At 48.1% G+C, this 14614-nt stretch overlaps 1 protein-coding gene across 1 annotated transcript; it reads left to right on the top strand.

Moving 5' to 3' along the window:
- Positions 1–178: 178 nt before the first annotated feature.
- LOC147249336 (uncharacterized) lies at positions 179–12939 on the top strand. Its single transcript, XM_086224317.1, has 5 exons — positions 179–625; positions 4433–4529; positions 9124–9277; positions 11311–11453; positions 11763–12939. Coding segments are annotated over exons 1-5 (723 nt in total). The 5' UTR covers positions 179–298; the 3' UTR covers positions 11765–12939.
- Positions 12940–14614: the final 1675 nt, after the last annotated feature.

The following is a 14614-nucleotide window of genomic DNA, read 5'->3' as shown; positions in this document are numbered from 1 at the left end:
TTCATCCAGGTTCACGCACACACACTCTCGCTCCCTCTCTCACATGGAAACTCTCATGATTGTGTCAAGTATGTGTGTGTGTGTGTGTGTGCGTGCGTGTGCGCGCGCGCGCGCCTTCCCCTCTGGGCACAGCAGTTTGGAGGGAGGAAGGGGTGGAGCCAGGGCAGGGGCGTGGCCAGTTCCCTCCCGTGTGTGACCAGCCTGAAGGGAAAGTCCTCACTTCAACCTCAGAGCCTGACGGAGAGCAGCAGTCACACCGCTGGTCTTCATCCCCCTCCTCTTCCTCAGGTGTGCTCTCATGGCGGCCTCCTCCAAGTCCTCTCAGACGGCCAAGAACTTGGCCATCGCCCTGCTGGCGCTCTGGTCCATCATCTCGCTGGTGGTCATCGTGGTGTGGGCGACGTCTCCAGACTTGAAGAGCTCAGCCCAGTGCCGCTCTGAGCTGCAGGACGTGACAGAGAAGCTAGAGGGCGCCAAAGTGGTGTGGGGCAAGAACAAGGTGGCACTCGAGGAGATGGTGAGGGCGGCAAGGGAGGAACAGGGCCAGCTCAGAGCCCAGGTCCTGGAGTTGCTGGGACACCTCAACGCCACCAACGCCTCACTGGATGAGTGCCGGCAGGAAAAGGTGAGCAGGCAGGAAGAGACCTGGTATCTAATTACTTTGTAACTGAATGATACTCAAGTACACCAGTCAACTATATTACTCACTGATGATGTCACAGCTCTACAACTCTGACTTACTGGGAAGAGACAACCGAGTGGTTTCTCTTTGCTGCTGTTTGAAGTCAAAGTTTCAGTTACACTTTGGCGTCACGAGAAACAGCAACTAGTTTGGGTTCCTTCCTGTTAGGGAGGTGTGTGTGTGTGTGTGTGTGTGTGTGTGTGTGTGTGTTTGTGTGTGTGTGTTTGTGTGTATGTTTGTGTGTATGTGTGTGTATGTGTGTGTATTTGTCTGTGTGTATGTTTGTGTGTATGTGTGTGTATGTGTGTGTGTGTATTTGTCTGTGTGTATGTTTGTGTGTATGTGTGTGTATGCTTGTGTGTGTGTGTATGTGTGTGTATGTTTGTGTAAGTGTGTTTATATTTGTGTGTGTATGTTTGTGTGTATGTTTGTCTGTGTGTATGTGTGTGTATGTTTGTGTGTGTATGTTTGTGCGTGTATGTATGTGTGTGTGTATGTTTGTGTATACGCGTGTATGTGTGTGTATGTATGTTTGTGTGTATGTGTGTATGTTTGTGTGTTTGTGTATGTTTGTGTGTTTGTGTATGTTTGTGTATGTGTGTGTATGTTTGTGTGTATGTGTGTATGCTTGTGTGTGTATGTATGTGTGTGTATGTTTGTGTGTAAGTGTGTTTATATTTGTGTGTGTATGTATGTGTGTGTATGTTTGTGTGTACGCGTGTATGTTTGTGTGTATGTATGTTTGTGTGTGTGTATGTTTGTGTGTGTGTGTGTGTGTGTGTGTGTGTGTGTGTGTGTGTGTGTGTGTGTGAGGGAGCAGAGGTGGCTGCTTCAACAGAATATTTGATTTTGACTTGTTAAGTAAACCTGGGAGTGTTGGAGAGGAGGCCACATGCTCTGGTTCTCCTGCTGCGCTCCGTCCAGGCTCAAGCTTCAACTTCACTCGGGACATCTTTCTCTGGCTTTAGTGTTAGTTGTCATGGCTATGTCGTGTGTATGCTAGTGACTGTCGTTGCCATGGAGATGACAATGTTTCTACCTGGCAGTGGTGGATGTTTATATTTATTGATGCTTGGTTGCGTGTGGAGCGGCTGACAGACCTAAAGGCATGATGTGTGGACCTGGTGAACCCACCAAGCCCGAACTGAAAATAGAAAAATATTTCAGCATAGCTGCCAAAACCCAACCCCAAGCAGCCCCGCCCACCTCACCAAACACTAACGGCTTCCATCTGTAACAGCCAGTGATTCGTGGCTTCACTCTAGCCAAGGATTGAACATTCATGTTAACCTGCGGAGGTCAGAGGTCAGAGTCCCCTTCCCTCCATTCTCTTCCCTCTGTCAGACGCAACATTTCCAGCCTCAGAGTCTCACAGTGGCTGGGTGGAAAAAGTGAGTGTTGCCTTCCTCCTCCTCCGGTGGTTCACCATGACTCATCCCTCCATACTTTTTCTCCCCACCACATTTTTGTTCATCCTGGAGTCTTTCCCCAACAATCCTTCATTACTGAGTCAGAAAACTGCTAACACACTCCACATTCCAACAAAACAGCAACACCCAGAATGCAACACTGCAACAAAAGGTGTCTAAAACTAAACACTTCAAATACTTCAGTTGTATTTTTCTTTTTCTAATTTTCAAGTGTGTTTTTGAAGTTTAATATGGCAAACAAAAGATAATACGTGTGATCGCGATCACCAGATATCAATACCTTGATTTGTTGCTACGTTCCAAAGAGGACACAATTTGCATAACTTCCCCCTGTAGTTGGGGTCATGACATCATCATCATCCTAGTTTGGACTGCTTTTGTTGTAACAAATGATCAAACTGATGCTGAAACAATGACATCATGATGGTGATTTGGACCATTCATGGTGTATCAGGTCTGTCACCATGACAACAAGCGATTAACCTTTAATAACAACAACAACAACAACAATAAAAAAAAAAAATCCATCCATCCATCATCCATCATCCCTCCATCATCCCTCCCTCCATGTTCCCCCTCTTCTCCTGTTGAGGGTGGTGGGGTGGAGCCTATCCCAGCAGCCTTCCCCCTGGACAGGTCACCAGTCCATGGCAGGGCCAACACATAGAGACAGACAACCATTGGCTCTCCCAGCCACGCCTACGGTCAATTTAGAGTCTGGATTAACCTGGTCCCTCTTGATGTCTTTGGACTGTGGAGGAAGCTGGAGTACCAGAGAGAACCCAGCAGGAACAGGGAGAACATGGAGACTCACCCAGAAAGACCCCGTGCTGCAGCCGGGGCTCCACCCACAACCTTCTTGCTGGGGGCCACAGTGAGGACCACTGCTCCACCCTGCTGGCCCACAATAATAATAATAACTTGCATTGGAGTTATAAGGTGCTTTACATAACCATGAGGAAACCAGTCAGGGAAAGGAGGGGTGGAGACAAGCAGACAAGGGGAAAGGCCAGTCGGTCCATCTGAGAGACGCTTTGAAAGTGTCCAGGGTCGGGGGTTGTGGATATCAGGAAGGAGGGAGTTCCAGAGGGTTGGTGCGGCCTCACTGAAGGCTCTGTCCCTGAAGCGCTTCAGTCTGGAGCGGGGGATGGACAGCTTTAAAATGATGTTTTCATGAACTTAAGAACACGCTTTGCATCTTTACATCGACTTTGTAGGAAGAATTCAGAACCTCACTCCAGACACACCTGAGCAGCTGCAGGGTTCATAACAATGTTCTAGGGGTTCTGGGATTTTCTGGGTGTCCTTGAAGATGAAGTGGTAGGACATTTATGATTGATGACGATGTCAGTTAGTCAGAGATCAGAGCTCGACTTCAATGATGACACTTCAACAGGTGATTCCACTGATTAACACTCCTCTGTGGCTGAAGGTGAGTTAATCAGTGGAATCACCTGTTAAAGGGTTGGGTTGGAAGGAAAACCTGCACACACATGGCCCTCCATGGCACATGGTTCCCTACCCCTGTGCTAGAGAGAGAGGACAGATGAGGGGACAGATGAGGGGACACACTGGGACCAGGAGACCAGCAGCATCTCAGGCTGGGACATTCTCTGGACTTTTTCTTTAAGACTCGTGAGCTAACTTGAAACTCATGTTTGATGAAAGGAATGTTGGCGTCCGGCAGCATCCTGCTTTCACTCAGCTAGCAGCCCAACCCAACCTGTCCACGTTCCTCATGCGTTCACAGAGGTCAGCAGGACGAGTGAGCACATGATGTGGTGGCAGCAACAATTTTGTAAAAAGTCTTGATGGTGTAACATCGTGGAACAGGGGTCGTCTGAGCCTCATCATCACATGATGAAGAGCAGAGTTAAAAATATCACTGGTAGAGGAAGAGGGGCGGAGCCACACCAGCAGGTTATTCGGGTTCCTTCAGAACAGAGTTGACACAATCAAACATGACAATCTTTCATCACCAATGTGGAAGTGGGGCTATGACATTACTTGCTAATTATCACGAGATGTTGATGATTAAACCCTCTCCATCAGACTCAGATGATTAAAGTCTAGTGGCTGAGCGATGAGAAACACCTGGGCAGAATTTTGCGTCGGTGGGTTCATTTGTTCCGTATCATTTCCTGTTTTGACTGCAAGGTAGCAGAGCCTCACCTCCAGACGGCCTCATGATGAGAGTCCTAATGTAAAAAGTTCATGGTCTGAAAAACCCAGCTGGATGGCTGAAGATTCAGAGCGTCATGCTGGAGTGAGGAGAGCACGTGTAGTCTGTCAGTGATGGCGTGTTTGTTTGGTTCTGCAGGGAGTCCTGTACGGGAACATCAGCCTCCTGCAGGAGATGGTGGAACAGTTTCGTCAGACAGCAGCCAACCTCACGGCTCAGCTCGGCCTGAAGGAAGGTAAGAGGGAAGGAAAAACGCCGTCACTGCCATGAAAGGACACTTTCTCAGTGGTGGTATTCTTAGCCGTTACCATGACGACCTGTGAGTCAGACTAAATAAACACTCAGGATTGGAGGGTAGGAAAAATGCAGGAGTGTTCTGCTGCAAGAGGCCCAGAGAACGTCTGGTTCAGTGACATCACGCCTGGGAGGAGATTCAGTTTGATGAAAATAACTTTGAGAATCTGCTGAGAAGAAAACGAGAGTAGAAAAGTAGGACAGAAGGAAGCAGGGATGAGAGAGGAAGGCAGGAACGGGACAACAGCCAGACAGAAAATGGAGGAAAGAGAACTGTTTCTGCAGCTTTAGGAATAAAGAAAGGAAACATGTCAAGTCCAGTCAGGTTCATTAGTGAGGCACCAAACTCCAACCAAAGTTCTGTCCTGACTCTGTCCAAGTAGAGCAGGTCCAACACCTCCCTCCTTCAATGAACCTCCACCCAACAATTCTCCATCAGCAGCACATCCTGCAACAGCAGCCACCAGAACCTTCCTTTACCAGCAGGAAGGTGGAGCAGATCCAGGATCAGTGGGGACGGAGAGAGAGCAGGAGAGCAGGACAGAGACAAAGACAGAGAATGGAGGAGGACAGAGAGACAGTAGGACAGAGAGGGACAGAGATAAAGAGGGAGAGACAGAAAGGAGGAGAGACTGATGGACAGACGGGGACGTGAGCAGGTGGAGCTACGGGTGGCAGCTGGAGCCTCTTCAGGTCTGGAGCCTCCTCCAGCAGCACCAGGATCTGGGATGAGGGGAGAAGAAGAGGAGTTAGTAACACGTCTGAGGACAGGAGGAGGAGAGAGAAGCCCAGTGCATCATGGGAGATCCCAGCAGTCTGAGCCTAGAGCAGCAGATCTAAGGGCCAGCCTAAGCAGTCCTGACTATAAGCCTGATCAACAAGGAGGTCTTAAGTCTGCTCTTAAACCTAGAGAGGGGGTCTGGGTCCTGGACTGAAACTGGGAGACGGTTCCACAGGAGGGGATCCTGATAGCTGAAGGCTCTGGCTCCATTCTACTGTTAGAACTCTAGGAACCAGCAGGAACCCTGCATCCTGGGAGTGAAGGGTTCTAGCTGGATCATAGGGGACTAGGAGCTCTGTTAGGAATGAAGGAGCCTGACTGTTGAGGACTTTGATGGTAGAGGAAGAATTTTAAATTCTGTTCTGAATCTGACAGGGAGCCATGCAGAGAAGCAGTCCAGGAGAGACCTGGTCTCTGCTACCAGTTCTAGTCAACACGCGGCAGCAGCGTTCTGGACCAGCTGGAGAGTCTTTAGGGACTTATTAGTCCAGCCTGGTAGGAGGGAGGTGCAGTAATCCAGCCTGGAAGTGACAAAAGCAGGGACTAGTTTTTCTGCATCTTCTTGAGCCAGGATGTGTCTGATCTTAGCGATGTTACGTAGATGGAAGAAGGCGTCCTGGAGGTTTGTTGAAGGTGGGAGTTGAAGGATCCTGGTCAAAGAGAACTGCTAGGTTCCTACGGTGGTGCTGGGGGCCAGGGTGGTGCCATCCAGGGTACCTGTCTCATCAGATCAGGTGGTCCTCAGGTGTTTGGGCCCAGCACAAGAACTTCAGTTTATCAGAGTTTAATAAAGGAAATGATGGTCCTCCATGTTTGCTGTCCTTCAGACAGGCCTCCAGTTCAGTCAGCTGGTTTGTTCCATGTGGATCATTGATGAGTTCAGCTGAGTGTCGTCTGCATAGCAGTGAACATTAATGGAGTGTTTCCTGATCATGTGACCTAGAGGAAGCAGGTCCAGGGTGAAGAGGACTGGTAGGCTGAAGCCCTCAGGAGAGATGAGACGGAGCAGCAGCAGGACCCCGTCTGACTCGATTCATAAAGTTGTTTTTGAACAGTAATCAGTGAGGCCCCACCCTCAGGAAGACTCCAGTCCAGAAGCGTTCCGACATGAATCAAAGCACCGTGCTGCTAACAGCTCAAGGTGATTGATGGGTGGAGGCCTTGGTCTCACTGGAACTTGATATTTTGGTGCCTGAAGAAATCAAGCTGAAAGGGTTAAAGTGATACTTCACCCAAAAAAGTGTATTTGATACACTCTGTAGAAGGACGTGATGGTCCATGGTATCAAAGCTGCACTGAGATCTAATAAGACCAGTACAGAGACCAGTCCCTCATCTGGTACCTGTAGGAGGTCACTGGTAACTTGGAGGGAAATGTCGCATGACGTCATTGTAGCTGGCGAGGCAGCAGCTGGTTTTATGGCATCACACTACAAACCGTTTTATCAAACCAATCAGCAAGCTTGGAGGAGATGTGGGTGTGGTTTAGGTGTGAGTGTCAGACTCGGGTGTCCTCCAGGTCCAGACTGGGTCTGGATGGACCACATACTCAAAAACGTCTTCATCATCATATCACAAGTGTCACCTACATTGCAGTCGTGTTTCTGCAGCATAAATGCACTCACGATGTTCCGTCAGCAGAACAGATAAACACAAACTTCGATGTGCCATCTGATGATGTCATCAGGTTTTTAACAGTGATCAGAATGAACATGGTTTTCTGTGTCTGCTGATCCAATGAGCTCCTTCACAAGAAAACACACACTATCATCTCGTTTGATTCCACCAACACAGTTTGTCTTTTTTAAGAACATTGTTCTGTATTTTGACACCAAGATTTACAGAGAATGTTTTCAATATTATTTTGCTTCCCTGTTTTCTTGTCATCAGCATGGATGAGAAGACGGTGAGTGTCTGACGTCTTTTAAAAGAAAAATAAATTAAAATGTGAATCACCTCAGAAGAATTCAGGTTTCAAAACCATAAAACTACTGACAACCATGAGTTGAGTCCGCCATCTTGTTATGGGGCAGGATGGAAACGGTTCTCGGATCGGCTCAAGCCAAGCGTACCATCCTCCTGAGACGTTCCAGCACCCTACAGTAACCAGTGTCATCTAACATTTGAAAACAGAAATGTCCATCTGAGTTTCATTATTTCAACCTGGCATCAACACATCAGGAGCTTTTTTGTGTCATCGACTGCACTTTAGTTGGCGAGGTGTTTCAGATATGGTAGATGTATAGATAACGTGACCAGAAGGCGTTACAATCGGCACTCTGACAGGAAGCACTGGACCACGTGGTGTTTGTGTGCTGCATTCAGGACACCAAACTCTCCGTGTGATGATACAAGAGACTAGACATGACAGATACAAGCATTTTGTGGCGTGTTGCTGGCATGCGTCGACTGTCTGGCAGTCGCCGGCGCTCTTCAGCAGAACCACCACATCACATGGTTCTTGAAGGAGGTTGGTAGGAAACTCTCCTCCCGGGCGGATGATGAGGTCAGGCGTTCCGTTGACAAACAGAAAGGTATTTTCCATCACTGATATCACCCAGTCGTCCAAACAGCAGCCTGATGGGAAGGAGAGGAAGACTAATAATGGGGGCACTTCCTGTCCTGAACATTCGCAGGAAACCATCAAGTTCCTGTATGAAGCAGATATGAGAGCAGCATTGTGTTCGTGGCGAGCTCCGATAAACATCGAGCTCCGTTTAATGACAAAACAGCAGCCCAGAAGCGACTCAGGCAGGAAATCTGTCCAACACGCCACCAACCAAGAGTGACAAGGTTGTGCTCCTGTGATGTCGAAGCGGCGAGGCCATCAGTCCCGACCTGCAGGCGTATTGAGAGAACACCTGTCGTCTCCATGGAAACATGAGAGAATCAGGAAGAGCATCCACCATCAGCCTTATCATCACGAATCAATCACGCCATCAGCTGATATCCTGTCGTTTCTATTTGAGGTCGTTTCATGTGTAAAGGTTTAGCAACATGGCCGTCACACCTATAGGTTAACCGCTGATTCAGGGTGCGATGGTCATTCAGCTGTCAGCTGACAGATGAGATTTACTGCTTCTGATGTACATTAGATTCAGGAAATATTTTAGTAACGACCCATCCTGACTTCATTGTAAGGGTGGGGCAAATACAACGGTGGCAATATATCGCCATGCTGCATCCAGTGACACACCGGTAATACACCAGTTCCACATATGAGCGTGCTGATGCGTGAGCTGTCGTTCTTGGTCAGGAAATCTCCAGAACGTCTCAAGGGAATTTTTCAGATTTAAAATTATGCGAGCAAAAATTACTCACTTCAGCTCGACCTTTAACCTCAAAAACAAATGACTTTCATCTGCAGATTCATGGCTTCTGGTGTCAGCGCTGATGTGTTGCCATGGTGATGCAGGACCATAGATGGACTTGACATCTTGCTCTGGAATCATAAACATTGGAACATTGTTCCTGATTTCAGTAGAGAGCTGACACTTGTGCTGAGGAATCCTCCAATGTCCATCTGTTCAATGCACTGAAAAAAGTACTGGCACAATAAAGTTATGAGTGACATTCATGAATTAAAGTTTTTACTTCCAAGCAAAACAAAGTGGGACAGACTGGAAAAAGGCAAAGAAACGAGAGCGTGTGGAACAAAGAGAAATGCTAGCCAAGGAATGTCAGTCACCTTTCAAAATAAAATAATACATGAATCCAGCTCTGTTGTTCCCCATCTCCACTGTTTGTGTTCTCAGAGGTCATTGAATCACTGCAGCAGAACCTGACCCAGGCCGTCCACCGCACCGAGTCCTGCTTCAGCCTGAAGGCGGCGGCCGACAGTCAGATGATGGCGGCGCAGAGTCAAACCCGAGCCTGCGAGTCCAGCCAGCAGTACCTGCAGAAGCAGCTGTGAGTTCTTTGAGCAGCAAGGGCACCTGCTAACGCCACGCCCACTACTTCACTATATCATAGCATGGGGCGGGGCCAAGCTGTGCAAATGATTGACAGCTTCCTGTCATCAGAAGGCTGTTAACAAATTGATTTTCCCTTCAAAAACTTAAAAACAGAACAAATAAAAAAGCTCTGGAAACCAGGTCCCTCTCCAGCTTGGTTCTAGAGCGTCTCAACTCCTCTGGCAGGTGATTCTGTATGTGAGCAGCGTAGAGGCTAAAGCACCTCCACCATGTTTTTACTGACTCTTAAACTACTTGTGGTCCAGAACCAGCTGACCTTACAGGGCTAGAGGGTGAGTGCTGCATCAGGAGATCTGTTGGACCGAAACCACTGAGGGACTTGTGGACTAGCAGTAATATTCACACAGCCTGAGACAATAGCATTCGTCAAGTCCGTCATATTTCGTTATCATGATTCTGTTATAATGTACGAGTTGAGGAATTGAGGATGACACCACGGCTTGAATTTTACGGTCTAAAGACAGATAACTGAGTTCAACAACACCTTTGAGTCTTGCATCTGACGGTTCTCCTCGGGGATTATCACCGCGACCGGCCCCAGCAGCCTTACGACCGCAGCTCATGACAGCCACCTCGACCTTGGCAGAGCGGACCATGGTCCATTTGGACTCAATGTCCCCCACCGCCCACCGGGATGCGGTCAAAGCTCTGCCAGAGGTGGGAGTTGAAGATCATCCTGACAGGTTCTTCTGCCAGGCGTTCCCAGCAAACCCTCACTACTCGTTTGGGCCTGCCGGGTCTGCGCGGCGTCTTCGCCTGCCTCCTGATCCAACTCACCACCAGATGGTGATCAGCTGACAGCTCAGCTCCTCTCTTCACCTGAGTGTCCAGAACATACGGCCATAGGTCAGATGATACGACTGTAAAATCAATCTTAGACCTGCGACCTAGGACGTCCTGGTGCCACGTGCACCGGTGGACATCCTTATGTTCTAACATGGTGTCTGTTATGGACAAACTGGGACTCATACAGAAGTCCAATAACTGAACACCACTCAGGTTCAGGTCGGGCCTGCCGCTCCACCCAATCACCCCCTCCAGGTCACTGTTATTGCCCACGTGAGCATGGAAGTCCCCCAGTAGGACAATGGAGTCCCCAGTTGGGACACCATCCAGCACCCTTCCCAGGGACTCCAAAAAGGGTGGATACTCTGAGCTGCTAAGCACAGACAACAGTCAGGACCCGTTCCCAGATCCAAAGGCGCAAGGAAGCGAGCCTTTCGTCCTCTGGGGTAACCCCAACGTACAGGCAGAGAGTCTGGGGATGATCAGAAAGCCCACCTGCTGTGGTCTGATCACCTGTGGTCGGTGCTCCCACTCGGCCGTGACGCGTCTCCTGGGATCAGAACTCACCTCCCAGGGGTCCGGATAAACACAAGAAATACTTCTGAGTACATTTTCATGTATTGACCTGCTGCAGCTTCTAGTGGCGGCCAGCAGCACACGTGAGTCCGTGGCTCAGAACCTGCAGAGATGAAACACGTGTATTTGTTGCTGTGTCGATCAACTCAACCCTCAGGCACCGACACGCTTGATACTGAAGGAAGAGAGGGAGAGAGACCAGCTGATGGCCGAGAGACATTCACTCCTAAGGTGAAGCAGAGGAGAGAGAGATGCCAACCATGCTGCTTCCCTGCAGGTTCCTGACGAACCAAACCAGCAAATACTTGTTTCAGGAAGAATACGAATAAGAATAAGAATGTCTCTCTCACCTTTCCACATGATCTAGTGATGTAATTAACACGCCGCTGTGGGTGTGCTCAGCGGTGGCATTCCCTCTTAAACAGAGGACAGCAGCTGATGAGGCTTCTCACTGTGGTCCAGGACTGAAAGTGGTTTCAGTGATCGCAGGGCACACCAAGTAGGATCACATCTGGTATTGATGCTGACCATGAGGGATCGATCACTCGGTACTGGTCTTAATAGCGGGCATGAAAAGGACTTCTGTGACTCGGTGTGTCTTTACAGGCATAAATGTAAGGAGGCAGAGTCTGTGGCTCCTCCCCAGACACAGCAGGATGTCTCCATCCCCCTTGAAGACTCAGCCACCAGCTTGCCCCTGGCTGGGATTTTGACGCTGCTCGCCTGCTGCAGCCTTCATCTGATGACCTGTGAGTACAACACGTCACTGACACACCTCTGACAACTCACCTCCAGAAGCTGGGTGCTGTCCTGCTGCTACCATGCTGGTGTAGAGCTCCTCCCACATTGACCTGCTGCTGTAGCTGCTACTGGTTGGTGAAAAACCAAAACACATCAGAACTTGAACTGGTCCCTGCTGGAGATGATGTCAGAAAAGCTGCAGCTCATGACATCAGCAGGTCACAGGCATCAACCATACTGACCACACTGCACAGAGTGGCAAGGGGACATGTCTTAAGCACATATGCAATATGTAATTTGAATGTTTGCGTGTGTAGGAGCAGCATGGTGGTGGCGGCGGTCAATTCGACGGCGAGCACTGTGGTCCAGGGTGGAGGCGAAGCCTGGAGGGACTCAAAATGACTGCTGTAAAAACTTCCACACCAACAGATGGACAAGATCGCCATGGAGATGCTAATGTGTCCTGCTGTCATCAGAATGAACGGAGACAAACTTTGCTTTAACGTGAACTGGGAGATGCTGGCGTGCATCTCAGAGACTCTTCACCGCGTCTTTCTCTTGTCAGTTTCTTGACTGCCTCAGACGTCGAGACACTCGACTGCTGCTTCAGCTTCTCACTGTTGTTTTCTTTTTCAAACAAATCATCCATCAGTTTCTAGACTTCCATTCTGGAACACCGCCAGCAGTTCCAAAACCAACCTGCAGACACGCGAAACCATCCACGTTTACCTAGCAACAGAATTAAAGGCACAATTTTGCAAAATATTTACTTTGAAGACAACTGATTCAGGATCAGACCTGCGAAGGCAGACAAAAACTTGACTATTTCTGGTCATGTGACAAACGTCTTTCATCACTAGTGAGGAACCTTGTGTCCTTGAATGAAAGACGACTCATCACAGTCAATGTCAACAGAAGAGACACTGGCCCACTGCCCTTGTGGGGACCATGGGTCCCTGTTCTATTAAATCAATTACAGCATGACAAAGAATCAGACCAGCTGACCAACTTCTGGGTTTTGAAATAATCTGCCATCAGGGGCCAGAAATATTCAACCCAACAAGCCCCGCCCCTCCCATTGTTCTGGCCAGTCGGAGGAAAATACTCACTGAAGGTATCACCTGACCTGTAGGAGCGTCGCAGTGTGCAATGATGTCAGGAGAGACGATTCATGGGATCAGGTCTGTCCTTGCTGCAGGCGGGTTGACACATCTAGAAACTGACGGCTGACTGGAACCGTTCATACCTGATCGCTCATAAACACGTCCCATCATGCACCGAGCCTGTGGGAACATTCAGGGCCAGATGACCATCAGCATCTTTCAGTCAGAGGTGAAGGTTCCAGATGTGCTCGTGGTTTTTATCTGCTGTTTATTTTATTTTGTCTTGTTGCTTTTTGTGAACTCAGCATCAAACTTGCAGCTTCATGATTTGTTGTGACGCTGTTGGAGGTTTGATGTGTTGATGAGAAATAAACCTGAAGAGTTTCTACCACTGAGATTCAGTCCCCTTTGTTTAAACCACCTCACTCTAGAGTCTAGACACGAGTCACATGACCAACACCAGTTTAGGTGTTGAGAGAGAGAGAGAGAGCCCGCGAAGGGGTGCAACTCATCACCTGACACTGGACTCCATTTGTCTGAGTCCTACCAGCTTCACTGGAGTACAGAGAACCAGGACAGGAACCTTGTGGGGACTTCATGTTGACGATCATCAAAAGGAATTTTGCACTGCTAAAACTGGGCCAAAAGTATTTTTAATATTCCTCAACTACAACTATGAAAAACAAAACGGCCCAAATGAATTGAAGCTAATAATTAATTAATAATTAATCTAATTTTGCCTGCATTCACACTGCAGTTGAAACACGGATGCATCTCACTGGAACTGAATCTGATGCTTGTCCTCCTTGTGTCACCTGACAGGAAGCGTCTGATGGTTCAGGGTCGCCATATCATCACTGACGTCAAAATACACATGAAGCTTTCATTTGTTTCTCAGAGTCAGGTAGAGGGGTGTGTCCGTTTGCCTGACAGCAGACTGAGCCAACTCATGATTGAGAGCGGCGAGGACATTTGGCCGTTAGAACCAGCAGAGCAATACAACGACCCTTCGGGCAAAGACAAGTAAACACGCATCTCTGAGGACTTCAGGGGAAAAGGTGGCATGGAGGTTTGGCAAGAAGAAGTGGGAGCAGCAACGTCATTCATTCCAACGTCATTCCATTCATCCATCCATCATCCATTCATCATCCATTCATCATCCATTCATCCATCCATCCATCCATCCAACCATCCATCCATCATCCATTCATCCATCTATCATCCAATCATCCATCTATCATCCATCCATTCATCCATCTATCATCCATCCATTCATCCATTCATCCATCCATTCATCCATCATCCATTCATCCATCCATCATCCATTCATCCATCCATCCATCCATCCATCATCCATTCATCATCCATTCATCCATCTATCATCCAATCATCCATCTATCATCCATCCATTCATCCATCTATCATCCATCCATTCATCCATCCAACCATCCATCCATCATCCATTCATCCATCTATCATCCAATCATCCATCTATCATCCATCCATTCATCCATCTATCATCCATCCATTCATCCATCCATTCATCCATCATCCATTCATCCATCCATCATCCATCCATTCATCCATCCATCCATCCATTCATCCATTTATCCATCATCCATTCATCATCCATTCATCCATCCATCCATCCATCCATCCATCCATCCATCCATCATCCATCATCCATTCATCCATCCATCATCCATCCATTCATCCATCCATCCATCCATTCATCCATTCATCCATCATCCATTCATCATCCATTCATCCATCCATCCATCCATCCATCCATCCATCATCCATTCATCATCCATTCATCCATCCATCCATTCATCCACCATTCATCCATCATCCATCATCCATTCATCCATCCATCATCCATCCATTCATCCATTCATCCATCCATTCATCCATTCATCCATCATCCATTCATCCATCTATCATCCATCTATCATCCATCCATTCATCCATTCATCCATCCATCATCCATTCATCCATCCATCATCCATCCATTCATCCATTCATCCATCATCCATTCATCATCCATTCATCCATCATCCATCCAT

Source organism: Aulostomus chinensis, chromosome 14 (assembly GCF_037954235.1).
Source record: "Aulostomus chinensis isolate RoL2024-O1b breed Wild chromosome 14, RoL_Achi_v1.0, whole genome shotgun sequence".
NCBI lineage: Eukaryota > Metazoa > Chordata > Actinopteri > Syngnathiformes > Aulostomidae > Aulostomus > Aulostomus chinensis.
The sequence above is the reverse complement of the archived record's forward strand: the minus strand, read 5'-3'. Positions and strand labels throughout refer to the sequence as shown.

What these genes read in the sequence shown, in the direction of transcription:
- LOC147249336 (XM_086224317.1), top strand. Translation starts at nt 299, where the DNA reads ATGGCGGCCTCCTCCAAGTCCTCTCAGACGGCCAAGAACTTGGCCATC. An exon ending in ATGAGTGCCGGCAGGAAAAG is followed by an intron (nt 626 to 4,432) that starts GTGAGCAGGCAG and finishes TTGGTTCTGCAG; the next exon opens with GGAGTCCTGTACGGGAACAT. An exon ending in CAGTACCTGCAGAAGCAGCT is followed by an intron (nt 9,278 to 11,310) that starts GTGAGTTCTTTG and finishes GTGTCTTTACAG; the next exon opens with GCATAAATGTAAGGAGGCAG.